At 41.3% G+C, this 25,124-nt stretch overlaps 1 protein-coding gene across 1 annotated transcript in view; it reads left to right on the top strand.

The window, feature by feature from the left end:
- ADGRE1 (adhesion G protein-coupled receptor E1) overlaps positions 1 to 25,124 on the top strand; it is a 675,746-nt gene that overhangs the window by 497,627 nt on the left and 152,995 nt on the right. Inside the window, exons 15-16 of the mRNA XM_069219187.1 lie at positions 18,675 to 18,758; positions 24,497 to 24,674. Coding sequence (XP_069075288.1) covers positions 18,675 to 18,758; positions 24,497 to 24,674 — 262 coding nt within the window. The remainder of the gene's footprint in view (positions 1 to 18,674; positions 18,759 to 24,496; positions 24,675 to 25,124) is intronic.

Genomic DNA, 25,124 nt, shown 5'->3' with positions numbered 1-25,124 from the left:
TGCCAAACCAAGCAGGATATACTTTGGAAATATGCACGAGGCTGTCAAATGAAGAGTGGATGACATGCAGAATGGTATGGAAATAAATATTGTTATAAATATGAAGATCCTTGTTGGTGATCGGCTTCTTGGCAAATGCATAAAGCATTAAACATAAATCACTTGTGAAAAGTGTACTGCGAAGGAAGCATACAGAGGAACATGCAGAGAGTCAAGGAAACAGATGCGCAATGAGCAAAATTTTGGATGAGCTGAAGGCCTTGTGTGAAATAAAACAGAGAGGCCTATAGAGAACCGCATAATTTAGGGCAGGATAAGGTAACTGCTTGCACCATTTTTTAATGGAAGTAAACCACCTTCCTCTGGTTATGAATTAGCATTAAGCATATTACAGAAAGCGAGTGATGTAGAAGATCTTAGTGTCAAAGATGATATCTTGGGGTCAAATTTATGATACTTCACACAAGGCAACACAGCAAGATATCTTGCTGCACTGCGTGAAACAGAGAAGGCAGCAATGTGGCATAATTAATCTTACATAGTGCATTCTTGTCCTCTCCTTGTGCTGCTGCTGCGCAATGTGCTGCCTTGTGCCAACACAGGAACCCTTGTGCCATGGTGCACGGATCCCTGCATTGAAGGCAGGATTGTTTGTTTGCAGGAATGGGCACTTTCCTGCACACAAACAATCCTCAAAGGCATTTTTTCCTTCTGAGTGTGCTGTAAAATGGGACAATATAACTTTTTATAATCTCTAGCATGTACTCAAGCAGTTCATTTTGCATTGTTTTGGAGGTGCCCTTGAAACGGTTGCACTCACTAAATGTGTTTCCATTTCACTGGCTCGCAATTAATTCAACAAGGCCTCTGAATACACCTGGATTTGAGGAACGTTTAGATTCATCATGCCTTCATAAGGCCAGTTGAAAAGCGTCACAGAAACTAATACAATCAATTATTTTTGACAGTATGGATCTATTCCTAACAACTGCTTCATTGTATTTCTTTATTGCTTTTCGGTACGCTTCGCTTAAGTAGGCTTGAATTAGAGTGTCTCCCAACATTCCTAGTTCTGTCAGGTTTTCTATATGAATTCTCAAGTGTGCATGCTTCTTTATTTTATCTGACAAATACTTCAAGTCAGTTACTCCTTTTTTGTCCAAGGAAGGTCACCATCAAACAGCAAGAAGGGGAGCCAGAACAAAGAGTTTGTTTGAGTACTCCCTGTAAGCCAATCAACTTTAGTGTACCAGGAATTTGAGAATGTACGTTTGTACGTCCCCCCATGTCTTGGAAACTATACTGTAGTTTAAGGTCTGGCTAGGCAGATCCTAATTGTTTTACAATTAGTGTGTCGGCATGTCTCAGTCCATGGTATGACTTTGCAAGTAGCTGCTCTACTGTATTCCTTGTTTTACTGACATATCTTGTGCATTATCATAATATATCTCCAACAGATCCCCTTTGCACAACATGACTGCTAAGATACAGTCTGCTGCCTCGGTGTGCTAGCATACTGGTTGCTGAAAGCCATGAAGCAGACATATATCTCGAGCCCCATGTGAGGACTTATAACAAGGCAATGGAGAGGGCCTTTAACACCGGTATAGCCAGAGGCAGCTGGGATATAAATCTATTATTACATTCCATCCACTGAGAGTAGAATGTTCTAAATTAAAAAGGAATAAAAAGAAAGACAAATACTGGAATGTTGGAGCAGATGGCATACAACAGATTATAATCCTTCATCCAATTCATTGTCTTCATTGGAACTCACAACATTCCAATCTACCTTTAAGATTGAGTACACAGTTCCATTCCTCAAAGTGATACTGGTGTGCACCCACCCCACCCACCATGTAGACCACATACATAGCCATTAGCTACCATGTAAAAATAATATAGTCATCAGTTTCCTTACCCTAAACACTGGGGTTGCTGTGTTGTGGGGGTGCAAGAGCAGCAAAGGAGGTTGGGTTATGTACCCTCTTGTGCTTGCCCAAAAAGTATGGACATACATGCAATGACTTCCCTGATCCTTTGACTGTCAGTGACATGTGACACCTTTACAGCTAGATCCATCACAGTGGCCATAGACGGATTTCCGATATGTACTATTGCACGTCCGAGCTATTGTTTCATTGGTTCTCTTTAAGGGATACCTTATGCACTATTAGGAAAAGAGGGGAAGACAGAGAGAGTGAGTTAGATTGAACGCAGGTTTGCAAATAGGAATTACAAATTTAAATTTTGAGCATATTGCTTGTAATGAGCTTTTAAGCTATTGTTATATGGCATGAATTTGAAATATGCATTATGATAATGACATACCTAAATACAAGTGGACATTTCTTATATCACAATTGCGGCCAGTGTTTCATCATATTCTATGGTCTTTCTCTTTTTTGAGAATTTATGACATGAAGTACAGAGAGGAAAAGGCATTTTTGAGGGATCGCACAACATTTCGAGTTGCCAAGATGGAGTCCAAACCAAAATTCCTTGCTTCAAAAACACCTTAAGTAAAGGCAACATTTACTAATTAGGGTCAATTAAAGACCAGTATAAATATAAATAGAATACTGCAAGTGCACTGTTACCTGGAGTGTTCTAGTACGTCACTCTGACAGTGAGTAATGACTGCACTAAATACCCATGTCGGTACAAAACAATTCAAGCCCCAAAAGTAAGACGGTGCAAATAACGTAACGAACACACAAGCTGTGTTTTGGACAAAACAAATTAGTCCGCATTGACTGTCATACCACGAAAATAGAAATGTAGCTGTGCCATCCCATGGAGTCTGTTACCAGGCCATCTAAATTGGTTTATTACCTGATAATTGTCTTAAATGTTATTGCTTGCATGCCAAAGTGTGCCTGCTTGTAGGCTGCAAGCCATTTGTCAGGCCATAAAGACACAGGGCTCAGGAGGATGGGCTGTAAACAGAGGTCACTCAAGTCAGTTACCTCACACTATAACCAAGCACTGACACAACCATTTACATCAGGCAGGGAAGCTTCTTACCTGATCACCTGGCCAATACTATGGGACAGACCACACAAGAGATAGAAATCATTATACAATTGTTACTTTACAATACAAAAACGCAGACAGATTTTATTTCATGGTTGTATTCAAAACACCTTTATTCAGATTTGGTCATTATTTGGTACAGTATTACTGCATCTAGTAAATACTGATATCACCAAGCATGACGTATACCAGTTTCAGTGTTACATGATTCCTAATTCCACATCTTGGAACAGTGACTATCACTGTAATTTTGCATGTGCTATTGAATTCCTGAGTATAATTCAGAATGTCCAGAACTTTCCCTGTTGCCATGTTTACCTGCCAAAGTTTGTGTGAGAAAAATGATACTATTACCACACCAGTTGTAATTCTGAATTGTTCTGAAAGTTTCTGTTTTCACACAATTAGGATAAACACGGAACTCTGAATCAGGCACTCATTTTTGTAAATCCAACTTTTAAATTAAGTGATGGGCAACAATTGGCAGTTCAATGTAGGTATCAAGGTTAAATGCTCCTTTGCACTTTATCAGACAGGGTTTGCAACATGCACACCAATATGCAAGACAAACATTACAAGCTCGGAGGTAACACAGCACCACCATAGCAACCGAATCAAAAATAGAAAAAGTTATCTTTGGTCCTGTCGAGTTGACCATTCTCTGCTCACATAGTTGCTTACCTGCAGTCCCTAGGCAGCTTCTCACTTGCTACTTCCAACAGTGAGTGAAAGGTACGGCAATGTTGTTAGAAATGGGGTCTTTGGTAGGTAGTCAGGTTAACCCTTGTCCAAGCAAGTACCCTCACTCTAGTCAGGGTAAAGGAGAATCACCCTCAGTTAGCCCCCGCTCACCCCCTTGGTAGCTTGGCACAAGCAGGCAGGCTTAACTTCAGAGTCTAGGTGTAAAGTATTTGTACCAACACACACAATAACTCAGTGAAAACACTACAAAATGACACGACACAGGTTTAGAAAAATAGGTAATATTTATCTAAACATAAACAAGACCAAAACAACAAAGAGCCACCATACACAAGTCAAGTTATGAATTAAAAAGCAAAAAGAGTTTTAAATCCTTAGAAAGCAGTGCTAACACTGTTAGTGTGAAAAAGTACCTGGGTTGCATCAAAATAACACCACACGGGCGCGTGTGCATCGTAAAAGACCAGCGATACGTCGATTTCTCACTCGCAAACAAGACCATATGTCGCTCCTCCTCCGGTCGGGCTGGTGTGCGTCGTTTTTCCTCTCCATAGGACAGTGATGCGTTGATCGGGACATGCACCTCGGGTCTGGGAATGCTTTGCGTTGGTTTTCCACGCCCAGTGAGGTTTGCGTAAAAAATCCGGGCGCACGGTATGAGAAAACCTCGCTATGTGGGGTTGCGACATTAACAGCCTCTGTCAGCGGGTGTTGCACGTCATTTCTCTAGCCGTGGTGCGTTGATCTTCCAGGGGCGATTCAGGTGGAGCATAGATTTCAGCCGCAAAGCCGGCGGCGCATAGTTTCTCAGCCATGTCTCGGAAGGTGCGTCAAAAAATTCCCCGCACGGTGGTCTGTGCGTGGACTTCCAGTCTTTGGCTGCCAGCTTCACCTTTCAAGGGCCCAGGAACTGGAATGGGCACCACTTGGCAGGGCAGGAGTCTCAGCAGAGAGTCCAGGTACTGGCAGGGGAAGTCTTTGATGGCTCTGAGACTTCAACAACAGGAGGCAAACTCAGGTCAAGCCCTTGGAGATTTCTTCACAAGCAGGAATGCACAACAAATTCCAGTCTTTGTCCCCTTTCACAGGCAGAAGCAGCAACTGCAGAATAGCTCCACAAACCACAGTCACGGGCAGGGCAGCACTTCGCCTTAGCTCTTCAGCTCTTCTCCTTGGCAGAGGTTCCTCTTGATGTCCAGAAGTGATCTAATTTTTCATGTGTTTGGTGCTCTTCTTATATCCATGTTGGCCTTTGAAGTAGGCCTACTTCAAAGGAAAGTCTCTCTTGTTTATGAGATCCTGCCTTGCCCAGGCCAGGCCCCAGACACACCATTGGGTTGGAGACCGCATTGTGTGAGGGCAGGCACAGCCCTTTCAGGTGTAAGTGACCACTCTCACCTCCCTCCTAGCACAGATGGCTCATCAGGATATGCAGGCTACACCCTAGCTCCCTTTGTGTCACTGTCTAGAGAGCAGTGCAAACAGCCCAACTGTCAAACTAACCCAGACAGGGAATCCACAAACAGGCAGTCACAGAATGGTTTAAGCAAGAAAATGCCCACTTTCTAAAAGTGGCATTTTCATACACACTTTACTAAAAGCTGTATTTTTAAATTGTGAGTTCAGGGACCCCTAAACTCCACATGTCCATCTGCTCCCAAATGAAATCTGCATTTTAATCATATTTAAAGGTAGCCCCCATGTTAACCTATGAGAGAGGTAGGCCTTGCAACAGTAAAAAAATGAATTTGGCAGTATTTCACTGTCAGGACATATAAACACATAAGTACATGTCCCATCTTTAACATACTCTGCACCCTGCCCATGGGGCTACCTAGGGCCTACTTGAGGGGTGTCTTATATGTAAGAAAATGGAAGGTTTAGGCCTGGCAAGTGGGTACACTTGTCAAGTCGAATTGGCAGTTAAAAACTGCACACAGACACTGCAGTGGCAGGTCTGAGCCATGTTACAGGGCTACTAATGTGGGAGGCACAACCAGTGCTGCAGGCCCACTAGTAGCATTTAATTTACAGGCCCTGAGCACCTCTAGTGCTCTGTACCAGGGACGTACCAGTAAATCAAATATGCCAATCATGGAAATCCAATTACACATATATTTTACATAGGATCACTTGCACTTTAGCATTGGGTAGCAGTGGTAAAGTGCCCAGAGTAACAGAAACAGCAAAAACAGAGTCCAGCACACATCAACAACCTGGGAAACAGAGGCAAAAGGTTAGGGGAGACCACGCCAAGGATGCCAAGTCTAACAAATGTGTTATGGACTAGCGTGACATAACACCATACAAATGGGTTTGGGATATTATTGCGCATCTGTATTGCAGAAGCAGTCCAGAAGGCAAACACCCCCTCTGAAAAGTCATTCCTGCAGGACCTTTCCAAGAGGGATGCTTAATTAATGGAGCACGAGGGCTGGGTGCGTTTTACAAATGTGATGTAGCCTGTCGCATGCAGCAGTGGTGCATGTCAAGTTTCACAAGGGAGTCAAGAAGACAGAACTCCAAGAGGCCTATACATTAACATCAGCCTGGGCTCATCAGTAACCTTCAGGCCACCCATCGGCACCAAATACTAATCCCTCCCTGACTACAGACCTCACCTAGGCCAGCACCTGCCGGGCAGTAAAACCACTTTCTTCCACCCAGGAACTGGAAAGCTTGCAGCATTTCTAATTCACAGTACTTAAAATAAACTTGAGCACAGCAGTTAACAAAATGTGCATTGCAAATAACGAGTTTGATAACACCCAGAGTATTAGGCCTCATGGCAAGAGCCCCACAATCCTCATGATATATACCACCATGAGAACAAAGGCGTGAAAAGCATGCTCTAACCACCCCACCCTATTAAAGTGGGTTTTGATGGGATGAAAGTGGAAAACAAATATTCAATGTTATTACAACTAAGGGAAGAGAAAGTCAGATTTTTTTAATCCCTTCTTTTGTGGGGTTTTTAAATAGATGAGGAAACTTATTAATGGAGCCTCTTTGCATATCGAAGTCATTCTCACTCACTGGACAGTACATGGTCATTCTCTTGTGGAGCCCTCTGATTTCTAGTTAGACTGACGAGAATAATGAGGCTAATAAGACTCAACTAATGGCTCTGTGAGGCCAGGTCACGTGCTGAGAATTTCAGGAACTACCAGCTTGGCCTTGTGGACAGGGAGTGCCGTGGACTGTTTGGTATGCAGTGCTTCCAGCAGCAAAACTACCTCATTACAGGACTACTGGGATGCATTTTCCATAGAAATGTGTTTGATCTAAATATCGATTATTGTAATATTGATCATTGCACTTCAAGAACAAATCTGTTTCTAACTTCATGAATGACATTATGTCTATACATTGTACATAAAGCCTTGAGAAAACCCCAGGCTTTCTGTGTAAGGGGCAAAACATGTCTTAGCAGTACCTTTAAGAAAACATTTGCAGTAAGGAACAATTGGATTGATTGTTTGATGTTTAATAAAATCAACTTGGAAGAATTAAAGAATTACTCTCCAATTCTTACCTTTGGGTGGATTCACTTATTTGTTTGTACAAGACTCTCATTTCTAATTAGCTTCCAGGTAATGTCAGCTGGCCCATCATCCCCTCAATATCACACAGTCTTGCTGTGTCCTGCCTTCTGAGCTGTCTCGGAGTGCCGAAAATGGTACAAACAATGCCATTCAGCAAGCGCAGGTGGGTATTTGCCATGTCCTTTTCCCACATACACTTGTCTCAGAAGGCATATACTGTGCTGTGGCAACCGGGTTCCAGGAGCATGATCACACAGCTTTGGAAACACAGGGCCGTGCCACATACATGATACATGCTTCAGTAGAAGTCACAGCAGCAGCCCCCACTGTCAAGACTTGAAATGTCCCACAGGGCCATGCATAAGCCTGCTACCTGCGAAGGCCTATGAACTTAAAAAAGGCACCCATCCACGGTATTCATCAAAAGCCCCACACAAAACGGAGTTGACTCACAGCAGGAAACAGACCAGGTTAAGAAAGCCCTCAGACGTTCCTCCTTAGTGTTCAACCCATGGCCCATGCACAGATTTATCTAATGTGTTAAAAAAAAATTAAATAGTGCGTGTGCAAACTAATCAAAAACAGTTCCAGGGCAATATGCCGCAAAAGGAGATGGTTATAGTATGGGGAGACTATATACAGGCAGCTAGTGACAAAAATTAAAGATAACATAAGGCAAAAACAACGAGTTTAAGGATGGATGCCTGTTAAGGGAAAAAAACAAGGTGGCAAGAGCAGCAAGGTACTGAAGAAATAAATCACAAGCCATTACTAATAAAACAAGCATGGAAGACAAAATCAAATACCCTGAAAATTGTGCCACCTACTTTTGTTTCTCAGGATTAAAAGTGGCTTGCAGTTAGTGCGATGAACAATAGTAGATGGGTCCACTCTCTACTCGACTCCGTGATGAATGATCACACAAGGCTCGTAGTCAGGACAAATCCGACTCAACTCCTGCCTGGCCACAGCCCACAGCCTGAGGTTGGTGTTGTTTCCATCTCACTCGTTAAGGAGGGGAGAGACAGGCTTACTGAGCAGCCCATCAATGGCTGAAATAGCTTATCACTGCATGGTTTCACAATAAGCCATTGCAGTGATTGTTCATGCTCCATGGGCAGAACCTCCCACACCTGCGTAGCCATGTGCACAAACTGCATCAGAGGCCTAGACTAGGCCTTGCAACCACATTTCTCAACCAATTCAGATGCTGCTCCCTTCCTGTTACATAGCATGAGAGCAGCACCAGAATTGGCTTGAGCAGGCAACCTTACCACTCACTGGAAGACCAGGGGTTGCGGCTTTGATCAACCCGCACTCACTAATGTGAAGGTGGAGAGAAGCCTCTAGTGCACGTCAGGGTGGCTGGAGAAAAGCAGATTTCCAACCCAACATGCACACTTTGTAGGCCTTCATGCAGTGATGCCACCAGTATGTATGTGTCAGACTCTCAGTGTCTATTAAACTGAAGCCCCACCCTATTCAGACCTGCTCACAGAATCCACGAGCATCTGAAGGCTTTGATCATCGTGGGAACAGGAATAAAATATAAATTTAAAAAGTTTGAATTATAAGGTATTTATTTATATTTTTCACATGTAATTTGAGGGCCAAGGGAGCCAAAATATTAGTGGGGCAACACCCTAGTTCCCAATAGCAAGAACCACCTCTGGTCAGAATATGTGGCATGCCAAAGGGCATACCAGTATGGGTCTGATTTGTGATTATGCTGCCAGGTGGGGGGTGGGTGTAGGCAAGACACCATAAGAGCTCCTCCGGCAGGTGTTCAGCATTGGCAGACACTGTGTAAACTCCACATTCAACCAATAAGGCCTAAGGGCTTTCTCTTGGAACACTGCCGGTTTCCACTCTAAGATACCAAATCCTGACTGGCTCGCTGCAATTAACAATACAGACAATGTTTCCTGCAAGAAGCTTGGTCTGATGAGGATTTTTGTGCTAATGTTTTTCATACTCTATAGAGTGTAGCTATTTCATCTCATGCAGGAAGAGCTAAAGGGGGCCTGCTCTCTGTAAAACTAATAGGTCTCTTTACTAGAATAATTCAATTTTATGTCCAATTTTAAGATGGTGTTATTGCAGATTCCTCAATTGTATGATGTTATTTTGGTTATTTTTTATAATAATATATCCAATGCACATGTCACACTGTAATTGATGATCTTGATGAGAATCTACTGAATTTTCAAGACTGCCACAAAAAGGAGATACTAGTAGTTTGGGCAGGGGACTTTAATATGAGATTGTGAGGAACTATCTTCTATCTGCGAAATAAGAGTGCAGGAGAGGACAAGTGTTCTACACCTCCAGTACACCCTTTTCTGGGAGGCCTTGAACAGGCCTTTAGTATTCAAAAACATGTCCTTTGCCAAAGAGTATAAGGGGAACTTGGCACCTCTCCCACCTAGTTATAATGGATCCAATACTGGTAGTGAGATTGACTTTATTTTACTGTCCTCAATATAACTGTGGGCCAGATGTAGCAAGCAGTTTTGCCCATTCTGCCTCTATGGGAAAATGTGTTCGTACATATGGCCCTGTATTCTTATTGGAATATTATGTCATTGCCTCTTGTGTAAGTGACCATAATCCTCTTCCTTTGATTTATATCTTTCAGGTGATATAGGGCAGAAGCAGAATTGCCAGTAACCCATTCACATAACAAGGGTTTTAGAATAAAATGAGACAGAAAATAAGGAGGTGTTTACTTATAAGCTAATTAAAGATAACAGCTAAGCAATCTCATTACTGACCTCCTTTGAGGAATCCCCAGAGAATATAATAGCAGCCTTAAGTGCTTTATGTACTCCCATGGCTATGGGGCTGACCCGAAATAATGCTTCAAAAAAGTTGATTTTAGGTAAAATATGTCAAGGCCAGGAAGGGATCCAATCATCTTGAGTTTATGGGCCTCTCCTGTGTCTTTGACTTGGTGAATAGGGTGAAGCTCTGGGACACTAAGGCAAGGGTGGGGTTTGATCAGGCATTAATTGGTTTACTTCAAATGATGCATTGGGATACCACAGCTAGATTAGATATGGAACAGATGGCAAACTCTCCCCCATAATCAAATCTGCCTCAGGGGTCCGGCAAAGTTCTGTGATGGCCCCTTTACTGTTCTTTATTTACATAAATAGCCTTGAACCTTATTTGTGCAATTTAGGGAAAGATTTAGCTGAAATGAAATCTTGCACATTTCCAGTTTTACTCTACGTGGACGATGCAGTTTTAATTAAAAAAAAAAACACAACTGGACAGCAACTCCTTTTAGATGCTTTTCATAGTTTTATGGAGGGGATGGGACCTTAAAACTAAAACTAACCTTAGCAAATCCTTTGCGATGAGTATAGGTCCCAAAAATGTTAAAGCAAGATTATTTCAACTGGGAGGGGGGCAGAAGTTCTTAAAGTAAAAACGTTCTCCTATTTAGGTTTTCCCCTAGATTCTAATTTAAATTGGAATAGTCTACTTAATACCAAGGCTATCCAATGCCAAAAACCATTAAAACCGGTATTTAGCTTTGCCCGGCAACTCATGTATACGCCTCTTCAAGAGCTGGCTAATAAGTATAAAATTAAGGGCCATATTTATGAAAAGTGGTGCATCATGTCATGATGCGCCACTTTTTTTGCGCCCTATTGCACCCCCCTAATGCCACCATGTGTGCACCGTATTTATGATAAGGCGCACCACAGCGCACGTTAGGGAAGTAGCATAAAAAATGCTGATGCTAATTTTGCGCTTTGCAGGATTAGCCAAAAATGTTGAAGCTAATCCTGCAAAGTGAAAGGAGGCCCATTGAAAGCAATGGGAGTGTAATTTTAAAGCCTGCCTTAGGCAGGCACTAGCACTGATGCTAAAAATAGTGCAGTGGAGTCAGATAGATTCCACTGCGCCATTTTTCTGAGCTTCCTAATGCCAGAATGCCCCCGAGAAACATTATACCTGGTGCAGAGATAATGTGGCACAAGGGTTTACAAAATGACACAATGCATGCATTGCGCCACTTTGTCAATATGGATTGGCATTTTTATCAACCCATTGCCAAAAAAAGCCTAACGTGTAAAAAACAAATGGTACTAAGATGGCACAAGGTGGCGGTAGGGGCTTCTTAAATCCGGCCCTAACTGTATCTCTGGTAGTTTATGGAGCCGGTGTTTTGGGATACAAGGGTGTGGGTGAACTACAGGAGGTCGAAAGCAATTTTCTGCATAGACTTCTAGCAGTCCCTCAATCTACACCATCCTTTATGTGCTACTCTGAGGTAGGCCTGTTCCCCATTGTAGATAGAATTAACCTGGAACCTCTACTTCTCTGGCTTACAATTTGGGGTAAACTGGAAATGCACCTTTCAAGGGAATTGCTGCCAATTGTCTTTCCTTAGACAATTACATGAAAAATTCCCTGCACTAACTATGTCAGGATGGCTTTATAGATCTAGGCCTGCTGGAGCTCTTCCATAATCCAGGAAATTTGGAGGCGTAAATTATAATGCAGGTAAAAAAGTCGAGGAAGACTTCATCAGGAGAATTTCAACAAATTGTGTTCCTGCACCCATTATAATCTAATTAAATTGTCTCCAGGCTGCGAGTTTTATTTGACCTTGGTTTTTAATGGGAACTTTAGGATTTTACTCACAATACTCCATTTTAACATGTTACACTTATTAGTAGCATTCCCTAGGAAGGCTGATTTGAGCTCAACATTGCCAAAGTGCCCATGTCTCTTCTCAAAGCACACTGCAATTTCTCTTTTCTGTGGGTTGTACTCTTTTGCACAAAACATTACTTGATCCCAATTTTGCAGTTCATCTAAAATTAGATCACATACGGCCACTCTAGTTTTTTGCAGCAAATAAGTAGTATGGAACTGTATGTTGCGGTAGTAGATTTTGTTTGCTGTGCCTTGGCAATCAGAAACAGATATGGGACCATGTAAATTACTCTGTGATTTTTGTAGGTTCCTTATTTATCTTGGTGTACAGCTTATGAGATTTGTTTTTAGTTATGATATTTTCAGTGATTGCATAGTTTTTAGACCTAGGTCTATGAATTGATGCTTTTATGACTTTTTTATTACGCTGAATAAAGTTTGATGACTGATTGACTGAAATATAAATTACTAATGTAATACCGGTTAACAATATTAGAAATATTAGAACTATTTATAGTTAGCAAGTGGAGATATACTCATCCAAGGTTTTCCATATGAGAGATTTTATTGAAGAGGACTTTTTATTTTTATTGAAAGAAAATAACATTTGGTACCTTTTCTTATGTATAAAATCTAGTCCCACCAGACTTGTATGGATAAAAGGTTAGCAGATTTCCAATTCACAGTAATAGATTTAATATTAGATTAAATCAGAACATCGAATAATTTCATTACATGTATGTTAAAGGAATTAGGAGGATTGAGGTTTTACTTGTAACAATTACAAAGGTTAGAGGAATGCTAATATAAAAGGTTTGAGAGATTCTATCCCAGACAGATTGCCAACAATCTGATTTGTCACAAAGATTTGCATTAAGTAATTTGACAGGAGATCAATAGCAGTCATTTAATATGAATGTGTTAGATCACAACCGGAGACATTACAGAGCCATGTTTTCTTCATTTCAGAACCCTATTTGCCATTCTCGTTATACCCCACAGCAAATGAAGAAAACTTGTAGTAGGTGACTGCATTTACCTTTTATGAGCAGCACCCAAGTTAACATGCTGTGTAACTTAAAATTCCAATTACCATTTTGAATGTCACCTTTTACATGTTTAAGGCTGAGAGGCCTGGATATTTCACTCTGTTTTGGATGTTATTTGTCTTTTCCATCTCAGATGTTGTGTTTTTCCAGATGCCTTTAATTAGCTAGTGAAGAGTTTATTGTTACGTATTAGATGACTGAAGAAGAAGTCAGGGCGGGGGAGCGATTCGTGAGAAAAGCTGACTGTTCCTTACAGTCTGTCCAGTGCAACAATTCAAGAACATAGAGATGTGTGCACCACTTTAATGCCCTGCAAAAGAGGGGCGTTTACTTGCTGCCAGAGTCTGGAGTTATATGATTGGCTAGTGGGAGTGAGAAAAAACTGTAAAATTGCAGGCCAATGCCTTCTCCAATAATATTAGTGTGGACTAGGAGGGAGATGCTTACTATCTTCGAATGGAGAAGGCGTTTCTCATTTCTGCTGATCTCCACAGCATGGGTGCAAAGGCTTTATGGCTAAGTGCTCTTATGCGCTCATTCAGAGACCTTTATTTTGGTTTTTTAAAGCTGACACCTTACCCTATTTTCCTAATCAAATTCTCTTTTCCAACTTATACCTACTAAACCTAGGTTAGGGATTTCCTTTATGAAACACAAATCTGGATATTTTATATTCTTTATGTGGTTCTTATTAACGTTCTATTTTTCCTTATTTTGAAATATGGACTCTTGGACCCATTAAAATTTGTAACTATCATTCTTAAATCTGAATCCTTCATGGATTAATGGCCTACGATTACGTAGGGTTCAGACAATCACATAATTTCGCTAGGTTCTAAGAATGAGTGAATATCAACTTTTCATATGTTTTGGAAGCAATGTGACCAGAAAATCTATGAACGTTAAAGAAGAGCTCCATTTCTGAAATCTGAGGATGAGGAATAGAGCAATTGCAAGCATTAAGGAAAGCATTGCCTAATATAACAAACTTTTAATATCCAGGAGAGGGGATATGAAATTTAGCTTGTGCAGTCAAGAAGGACAAAAACAGATTGCTGTGACAACTGTCAGAAATATAAAATATTCCAGCATCAATCCATTTTTTAACAGGAAACATGTGCTTTTAGTTGAATCTTAGAATTATACCAAAAATATACTTTTTTTAAAGGCACAATCTTGTTATCAAATAGTAAATCAAAGTTAGTGAATGCAAGTTGATTTGTTGATGATTGGTGAAAGAGACCCCAGTTTTTCGAAGGTCTATATTAAGAATTGCTGGCAAAGGAAAAGGTAAAGCAGTATTCCTCTCAATTACAACCCACTTAGGAGTCAAATAGGGTTCTGGATTTAAAAAACGATAAACTCCTTGTGCGGTTAAAAAGGAAAAATGGTACCACTGAAAATCAGGAATACCAAATCCCCTTCCAACTTAGAGGAATGTAAGGTTTTGTATTTAACCAGTGTGCATTTGTTATTCCAAATACATTTATTGAGAGCTTTATTGATGTTGGTTTTAAAGACAGTTATGGGAAATGGCACAAATAACATTGATAATACATATAGTATTTGTGGTGTATTCCCATTTTAATAGCTTCAAGCTTTTCCCACCAAGATAGCTGTAATGATGACTGTTCATCTAATTTAGCTGTAATTTTGGATATTATTTTTTGCAGATCTGTAGTGCTCTTTATTAAATTTTGAAAGCAACTTCCCAAGTACTTCAGACCAGAAGAATTCCAGAGAATGATGGTGCCACATAACATGTCTGCTGTAGATTTAATGGACAAAACTCAGGTCCTCATTACGAGGCTGGCGGTCTTAAGACCGCAAGCCTCGCGATGGCAGTTGGACCACCGCAGACAGTGTGGTCCAACCACCCCATTTTGACCCTGGCTGATCCGCCACTGTCATACCGCCGACACCTCCAGGTTTCAGCCAGCCTGCAGCCTGGCGGTCCCAGCGGTTGTAATCTGCCAGGGCAGCACTGCCCTGGGGATTACGAGTCCCCATCCGCCAGCCTGTCCATGGAGGTAAACAACGCCATGGCAAGGCAGGGCCGAATGTGGGTTTTGGGGGGCCTCTGGAGGGCCATGCACTTAGCATGGGCAGTGCAGGTGCCCACAAGCACAGCTCCATCGTGTATTTCACTGCCTGAATTACGAGCAGTGAAATGCGTGATGGTTGCTGCTGCTTCCCCCGACGCACCTCAACATTTCCGCCGGCTCGATTACCAGCCGGCTTCAATGTTGTGGTGAGTTTTCCGCTGGGCCAGCGGACGGAAACGCTGTTTTTGTCCATTGGCCCATCAGAAAACTCCTAATAGGGCGGCAATCATACCGCCAGCACTGGCGGTACAATGGCGCCCACGGCTACGGCAGTCTTTGAAAAAGACCGCCAAAGTCGTAATGAGGGCTTCAGTCTTATTAATGTTCAATGTAAATCCTAATACTGACAAACATTTAACAGTAATTTCTAGTAATATGGGTATAGCATTTAGAATCACTAGTACTCTTAGGATTACTAATATATAGCAGGGCATCATCTGCATAAGCAGAAGCTTTAAAAATTGTGTTATTAATAATAATACATTATTGTCTGCAGGAATCAGGGACTCATCAAGAGTTTAAAAGATGTGGAACAGTCATCAAAAAGCAATGATGTCCCATCCGTCAAACTTGAAATACCGCACTCAATTTAAAGTGAAGAAAGCAGCATGTTTCCAACAGTGAAGCTTACGCTGGCTCTGCCGGCAGAAACCTTTCATTGCCTGGCACTGGGCCATTAGTCAATGTACATTAGACCATTCACTCTATTGAGGGCAGAAATTCTGCTGTATATTGTTCTTCTTTTAGGCCTCCAGGGATAGTCCAAATAAGGAAAACAAAGAGATGACCTCCACCCTCAGGTAGAAATCTCCCACTTCTTCAGGGCAATATTTGTTTTCTTTTATTTTTAGTAAAAAGATCCTACTTCTACAATTTGTTTTTGAAAAACAAAAGGCTCTGCTGAGTGGGCAAAGCTTCTATGCCTTCAGCAAAGCCACGCTAACTTGCTAAAAGCCCAGAAATACCCCCTGCCCCTTGGGATTCTTGGTTATTGTGGGAGGTCTTCCGACAGGGAAGTGAAGGACATCTCTCTGCTGACCTGCAGGCCACCCACCAAACTCTAAAAAGGAAATTCTAACTTTTGTATTACGATCCTCGTTGAATTGACCAAGAACTCTCTATATAAATAATAATTTGTTTTTTAGAGACACTATACTTATATTAGTTTAATATTTTTTATACAGTGATCTTCACAAAGATAATTTCAAACAAACACATTTATATTTTCTATCTTTCCCCTTTTCTCTGCAAACCTATTTGTAGTTCTTAGTTAGTAAATATGTTTGGACCTTATTCACTTTATATCATGGCTGGCTTGCAATTGTACTTGCTGGTTCTTGCCTCCCCTACTACCTTTTGTGAATTGAATCTTTTGGTTGGTCTTCATTACTAAAGGTGATTGACTGTTATTCCTGGTGGCCTTTCACTTTCCTGCCTCCATTCTCCTACTCCTGCTATGCTAGCCAGTTTGCAACTTACTCTCTGGGAGGAGAAAAGTGTATGGAAATGGTGGCATAGAAGCATAAATTAGGACTGTTATTTTTCATTTTTCCATTAATGTAAATCTGTTCAAGGATGGAAGAAATACAAAGGGAAGTGTATATGAAAAACTTAGAGCCATTGGCAGTAAAGGCTATAATACACCACACTGGTTTATCAGTGATTTTTATACCTACGGGTGCTAATTCCCATGGGTTCAACTGCCTGCCAAAAACTCCCTTAGTGCATTTAAATTCACTATAAAAGCTGGGGAGAACACAACCTACTGTGCTGTCCCTGTTATAGTGGAAGTGTATATGATCCCAATTATGAAAACATAACTAGATTGAAATAGCAACACTTAGTGCCAATATAGAAATTAAGCTAGACAGCTTCTGCCCTGTTATTAAGGCACAACCTCACAAGACACGTGGTACCATTACATGACCAATAAATATATACTTTAATAAAGTAAGTAATTATTTAAATATTTAAAACAATAAGCAACACATGAAACAATCTCATCAATTGAGCTGTTATACAGTTCCTATGAATAAGGTAGGACTGTATCTGGTCAATATTTAGGCCAAAGTATTGCCTACTCATTCCAGATGTACCATCAAGAAATGTTGACATGGTCCTAGCTATCTAACAATGTGCCGTTTGAATCCCTGCACACAACAGGGTACCAGATGGGGTTTGCAACCTTGACCATCACTACTCAGATTCCCAAGTAAATTGTGTAAACAGATCTACTCTTTTGGTGTCACTCAACATACCCAAGATGAAACACAAGAAAGATGTGAACATTTATTTTAGAACATTTATTATAATCATTTTATTCTTGCATAAAAAACATGAGCTGCGATTATTAGGCAAACAAGACAGAGCATGGTAACCGGCATTACAAAGATGGTGAAGATAAACAGTTCAACCACGGTTTTGTGATTGTGTTACACTCCTATCTCTGGCTACCTACACTGCTGAATTCATATTGGGAGCACCTTCTGACAGATCTAATGGGAAAACCTGAACTCCCATACCTGGGTAAGATGTACCGGGAACCCAGGAAGTCTGGTATAGTGCAGGCTATTGGTACTGTGGATGGTATAGGTCAGATTCACGATCAGCCTAAGAGTCAGCCAGGCTGCATCTCGGGCACTGCATGCCACGTTCCAAGATAAGCCCAGCAGAAGTGCTCCTCTATTACATATGGCACAGTCAGTTTTTATAATACCAGCACCATCCATGTCACACTGTGTCAAAGGAACAAGCTCGACCCTGTGATATGTCTACAAATGGAGAGCTGTCTCTATGGACAATCAGACTGTTTTAGGCATTGTATTCTGTGTGCTCAGCCTTGGACAGAGTGCACAAACTAGAAAGACCTAAAACTGCCCAGAAACAGACGTGTACTGCAATTTCTTATTACATCATCAAGTTACTGAAGAGCCATGCAAAATGTTACCAACAAAAGAAATGCTAAGTTAAAATGTGGATTTAAAAATGGAGATTCTAAACGGCATTGCTACAAACCTTATACGTCTGCTGGGGTCAGGTGCCATGGCAGAGATCTATTGAGCAGCAGAGGTAAAAGGAAAGAGGCTAGAAACTATAATGCAGCAGGTTCCATAGCAGCTGGGCCCAGACATGTAAGGGACTGAAATGCACCCCATTTCCATGGTTTTCTATGATTGCCTTACAGCGCATAGCAGCCTTGCCACGCCACTGACAAATGTATGTCATAGCAAAAGTGCAGAACAGCATATATATGTGTTTACATTGATTAGTGTTTCTGTAATATTTAGTTTCATTTGCCAACTCATTAATCACCACCATACTTCATTAAGGTTTTTTTTATTCCTATTACATACACAGAATGGTGATATGCAAATGTCATCTAGAGACAATGATGAGAACTGTTAAAAAACATATGGTTTCTGTAACTGGTTTAATGTCCTGTGCCCCTTTTGCATCTTTGTATAATATTGTGAAGTATGTTGCACTCCTTGTCCAGTTAGCCTCTTCATCCGATCTGAGTACTAAAATGTTCCTGTCTGTTTTTCCTGATTCTCTGTGTATAGGATCCAATCTGTTCCTTGCTTGAGGCGACTTATAGCGTTATCCGGCACCCATGTGAGAACAAAAATGCCACCATTGAATTGCAGGTATGACCCTTCTATTATATCTGAAACCAGGTTGTATCCTGTAGAATTTGAAAACTTGAAGATTTATAAACAAAAACCCACTAGGCTCTGATCTATAATTATAAATGTGTTTTATCCTAACAACAAACACTTCCCATCACCCAAAGGGTGACGCTAAGCTTTCTTGTTGACCATGTAGCAAAATGAGTTCATTAAGCTCAGATCCTGATCCTGAGCTGAGGCATCCGGCACACTCTCAGGTACCATGTGTTATATTATTAGAAAATCAACCTATCCACATTATTGCTGTCAAGCTGGATGCTATACAAAAATGAAATCCCATTGGCTTATACTGTATTGGAGTATACATCTCCATAAATCCTAGACCAACTGTCAAGTCGTTATAGAAAACCATACAAGGAAATTTTCCAATTTAATACAAGTATCCACTGCTCCCTATTTCTGAGCTGTGCCATCTACAGATCAAGCGCTAGCTCTGAACATTCCCAAGTTAAGTGTATGAGCTTCTGACACTCCCCTTTCTTGAAACCAGTGCACAACTCTGCTCTGCACTAGTGCAGCATGCAGCTATTTATGCTACAGTTCCTGGTTCCCATGCAGTTCAGTGCAGAGTCACAAGACAGCCCACTGCACAAGAAGCAGTTCAATTAAGAGAAATTGCCTATCATGATGGTAAAATACATATGTAAAATAATTTGAAACATCTCCTTTATCAAATAAGACTTTCAAGATATAGCCATAATGAACTTTTCAAATTGCAGCACTTTAATAACTCTGCAGTTCGATGTTCACATCAAGACATGGTCAAGGCCATGATGGGCTCCAGTGAAGGTTTTCACTGACTGATGCAAAACGTCCAAAGGTAATACAGCCTACAAAGGACCAGCTGATGTGTGGGAAGCTGGACCCATCAAGTCCCATAAACCCAAACAAAATCATACAGACAGCAATAGAACACCTTATAAAATACCTCAGAATCATACCACTGGCCACTGGTTACTCACATATGAGTTGAAGGTGATAGGGCAGTGCCATTTGTTCATTTGTGGTAGGAAGCAGCTGTCAGGGAATCAGTCTTACTCCTGCGTGACTAACATCCTACATTATGATATCCCACAGAACTCTATATTGGTTTTAATATCTTTACATGTTTAGGTATTTTTCTCGCATGACACATACATTTCAGCGGATTGGATCCGTCAAATCAGCCATTTTCTCATTCAATTATTTGTTTACAATCACAGTCATCACAATCACAGTCATCTGTTGAACGTGGCCCTGACAGGAAATGCAATCAATCAGCCTCACACCCAACTACAGCCAATAGCATCATTGCTTTACCCAACCTTGGACCCAAAGGCAACTGTGGTCACACGCTTACAATTCGCACCTAGATCATGCCTGGCCATTATCTTTCTCAGGTTTCATCAGAAAATGCAGCAAACCCTGACCTGCACTAATCCAGCTATTTTAGTACCTGAACTCACACACATGCAGCCAACCACAATAGTGATTTACACCACTCCTTGCTAATCCAATGTAAAGACCAACACACACAGGGTGTAACTCCGAAAGCGAATAGTGGCTGTGTACTACAATGGTGCGCACTTCCAAAAAATTCCTTGCTTGTATATAAGTACGAGACAGTCAATGATAATGAAACCTGAGCATATGAGTTATAAGGAGTGCCAGGGTGGTTCCATACCCAGCCACAGGGTGTGTAGGTTGTGAGCCAATTGGTCCACAATGGATAAATGAAGTTGAGAGAACCACAGCACATCCAATTATTCCAAATATTGTCCTTTATTCTTCTTTAGTTTTCCATCGAACAAAACATCTGCTACAATGTTCCATGTAGAAACAGCCGACACGTGTTTTGTCGTAACAACGACTTTTTCAAGGCTTGTTGATATAGTATATGGTATTCAAACTGTGCCAAATTATGTCCATATTGTGGCATTCAAAGTAGAAATTCTTTTCCCATATGAGGGTATCTCGTGTTGACTTCTGGGGTACACCTTGGGACTAAATCAAAGGTCGTGCCTGGACCATGATAAGTCCAACCGTAGTCCGTTTGAGCTTGTAAGTCACTTCGAATACGTATGATATATGATATACATCATTTGATTTAGTCCCAAGTTGTACCCCAGAAGTCTACTTTGAATGCCACAATATGGACATAATTTGGCACAGTTTGAATACCATATACTATATCAACAAGCCTTGAAAAAGTCGTTGTTACGACGAAACACGTGTCGGCTGTTTCTACATGGAACATTGTAGCAGATGTTTTGTTCAATGGATAACTAAAGAAGAATAAAGGACAATATTTGGAATAATTAGATGTGCCGTGGTTCTCTCAACTTCACACACAGGGTGTGTAGGTCCTTAAAGGTAGCACATTTGGAATTCCCAATCAGACACTCACACACAGCTCTGTTAATGCACAATAGACTGCCATACTACTTTAATAATGCATTTCTGACACAGCTTTACAAATGCAGGTCAGAAAGTCATCCCTTGTGCTCTGATCACTCCCCATTTCCTGACTGCTGCTGACTGTTATTGACTCTGAAAAGTGACATGGGCTCTGCTAACCAGGCCCATTGCCAGTGCTCTGTCCTCAAAAGGTATAAGGTAATTGGTATAATTCTAAATAGCAAAGGTAGCCTACCTGTATGTCCCTAGTATATAGTAGGGCATGTAGGTTAGAGACCCCAGTGGACTTAATGCACTTACGTCTGCACTGTTTTAGTGTCTGGTGTCATTATAAAGTCAGGACTGACTTGCAGGCAGGTTTTAAAAGAGAACTATGACCAAATACGACTTTGGATTTAAAAGTACCTCCAAAGTCCAAACCTACCTTCTTATAACTTATAGGTCACCCCTAAGGTCTGCCATAGGTGCCTCAAGGGCAGGGTGTCTTGTTATAAAAAGCAGGGACAATAAAAAATATGTTTATATGTCCTGGTAAGGAAAACACAGCCAAGGTTGTTTTCCCTATTTTAGTTCCCATAGCCCCAAGGCTAACATGAGAAGGCTTTATTAAACTTAATAAAGTCTAACTTTTGATGGAAATTACCTAGCAATTTCATTCAAAGTATCAAAATAAAGAATAGTTACAATAAATCCAACAACTTCCCAATGTCAGATTTATTATAACAATTAAAGAGAAGTACTTTTAGAACTTACTATCCTAAAGTTACTTGAAGCAGCCTTGTAGCAGCCTCTTCTGAGTGGTCAGCCTTTTACAGCCTGAGCCAAGCTGCTCAATTAGTAGGTGTGAAGAGGCCTGGGGATGAAACAATACAGCCATTTGCTGGGAGGACATTGGCTTCCCAGAGAAGCCAGGGACAGGAAGGGGCATGGGGAGAAAAGGTGGACTTTAAAGGCAGGAGAACATATGTCACAGGACCCCACTTCATTGATCCCCAGCCAGATGGGTCCCCCCCTAATTAGATTAGGAGAGAGGCTGGAAGGGGAGTGGAGTCAGAAGTTAGCCACACATCTTGGTTGGGTTACACAGAGACACACACCAAGGAGAGAATGTCTCCATTTTGATTTTTGGCGAAATACTGCATTCTGGATCAAATATATGCCACACTTCACAGGAAGTGGTCATAGCAGAGAGAGGTATCTTTATTCCTATTGGTTGGGGTGCCCATCTCTTGCCAGCCCAGAATGGAAGATAGATATGGGAGAGCTGCAGGAGCACTGCCTGAAACAAAAAAGAAGGATTCCCTGCTGGACGTTTAGACTTCACTAAAGAAGGCTTGCACCCAGAAGGACTGCACCTGCTGCACTATCAAGGCTTCACAAAGAAAGTACTGTGCCTGACTATAAGGGAAAGGAATGGACTCCTGGAGCAGCAACAGGTACAAATGTGCTGAAAGAAGTCACCAGAGAGGACTACCCCAGTTTACTGGCTACAATTGGATTTTCCTCGACTGCACAGGTTCGTAGCAGGAGATTGTGTCCAACCCCACCATCCAGAGTTTTAGTCTATGAACCCTTGATTGGTGCTACTGGACACTTATCTCCCCGAAGAAACCAACAAGGAACAAGATCTGAAAGTTTGGAAACTTTCTACAAGGTTTTGCTGAAAAACACAAGGAGGAGAATTGCTTTATGTTGAATCAAGTCACCAACATCAAACTGTGAATTGGCCGACTGCACTGGTTTGTCCCATAGAATGCTCCAGAGCTCCTTGCCATTGAAGACAAAGAATTCCAAAGGCTTTCTGAGGCATTGCTCTGGAACAAGCCTCCGTCATCGAATTGAACTCCAGATCCAAGGAACCCAAGGGCTCAACTGCTAAGAAAAGCTCCCAAAAAATGAGGAAGGGGTATATTTATTTACAAATCACAGAGCACAGTGAAAGTCACCTTGCTGCACATCTTGATAGGGAAAGGTAGGAATTTGCCATACTTAGCCTTGTACTGTGCTTCCCTGTCTTTTCCCTGCGCTGGCACACAATGTGCTGCCTAGCGTCAAAGGTGCCTCCATTGTAAACAGGATTGTTTTTGTACAGAAAGGAACAAAGCAGCACATGTAGAAAGAGGATGTAATGAGGAGAAATAAAGATATTTCTACTCAATATGCCTCACCTTCAGAGGCATAGCATTCTGACCCATTCCCAGGATTACCCCAAATGGTAAATCTATGAATGCACCAAATCCATGGGTTGATGTGTGGGAACACCCACGCTCCACCATTGGAATGCCTTACCAGGGCAGAGTAACGCAACACAGCAATATGTACTGTGTTGTGCTACTCTAGACTTATCAAGCCAGGCAAGGGCACGTAAGGTGGCCTTGCCTGACTTGATAAATCTAACTTAAGAGTTCCGTTGCTCTTACGCCCCATTGCATGGTGCAAGGGTGATGCAACTCCTTGTTAAATATGCCTCAAAGTGAGAAAGTAAACCTTTGACTGGGACCTATCCGTCAACTGTGCCGATCTTGGTCGGCCTAAAACTTTGACTTTGTCCTGGTCCAGTGTGACCAGAGTGGTGATTTAAGCTTTTTGGCACTAGACTGCACATTCTTTTCATTTAATCTTTAAAAATGTATATTTCTGGTTCCCTGCATTGGATATTTGATGTTTTGGTGTATTTTTAAAGCTAACAAAATCAGTTTAACTGGCAAGGAACACATATTCAGCAGAGTGCTCTCTGCCAGGAAGAGCTTCAAACTTGTTTCACTAGGCCCTGCAAAGCATACCATCTTGAAAACATAACATATTTCTGACCCTGTTTTCCTGTTTTCTTGACAGCCATACATCTTCTGCTCGTCTATAGTTGTGAGTTCAAGTGCAGGACCCTATCAAAGTGGGACCCAGTGCAATTAGCCCTAACTGCACCGCTGTGTAATGGTAGTGTCTTGACCCTCCAATAGGCTACCACAAGCTCAAAGATAGACCTAAAACCTAGATAACTAGCACTAGACTGGCAATGGCAACAGTCAACAAGACTCATACATACAGAGCAGGGATGCTATCAACACAGAATAGACGTTTCAGCGCAGAAATAATAACATGATCTGACAATTATCAAACCTCATTTTTTTCAAGACTCCTGCCACATTATGTCAGTACACATAAAGATCTAACTTTTAAATACCTATCATGATTTTCAGCATCACTCAAGCATGATATCCAGAGAATCGAAGGGCAGAGAGGAACTTTCATAAAGATATGTACTAAATCAGCTTTTGACAGACCTTTATCTCCTTTCACAGAATGTGACTAAAGATTTCAGCCACGTCTTGGAGCAAATTTCCCCTTCATCTAATCTCAGCATCCACAAACGCGCTACCATAGGAACAGTCATCCTAGAAACCACTGAGAGCACCTTTTTGGCTTCCCTTGCCAAACTAAAAGCGAATGAAACTATGAGCTTTAAAGCGAAACATCTAGGTACGTACAAATTGTTCATCCTACTTCGGTCACACTTTAAGCTTAATGTGTTCTCCAAACGTTGTTTTCCTCTCTCCTGTCAGATAACGTTACCTGTCTGGCTTTAACATATCAGATACCATGTTAGTGGGGCTCTTTGATATTTCTCCTCACTAGTTGAAGGTGTGATGGCTTTGTGTTCTCTTAATTTTCAAGTCTAAAGTTCTCATTCATCATTCAACATAGATTGGAAGAAACTAAGCTTGTAACCAACACCCAAGCTCCCCTATTATCCAATGTACTGTGCACATGTGTGTTCCAATAGAGAATAGAACAACACCCACTACCAAATTACTGCATCACAATACAAGTGTTCCCTAAGGTATAAATGTACACACGAACATTTTTACCCTAAATACTGTTTTGCCATTAATGGGCGTTATATGTAGCCATTCAGTACAATGAGGTACC

The sequence above is a fragment of the Pleurodeles waltl genome, chromosome 2_2 (assembly GCF_031143425.1).
Source record: "Pleurodeles waltl isolate 20211129_DDA chromosome 2_2, aPleWal1.hap1.20221129, whole genome shotgun sequence".
Classification (NCBI taxonomy): Eukaryota; Metazoa; Chordata; class Amphibia; order Caudata; family Salamandridae; genus Pleurodeles; species Pleurodeles waltl.
Note: the sequence above shows the minus strand (reverse complement) of the source record. Positions and strands in the feature narration are given on the sequence as shown.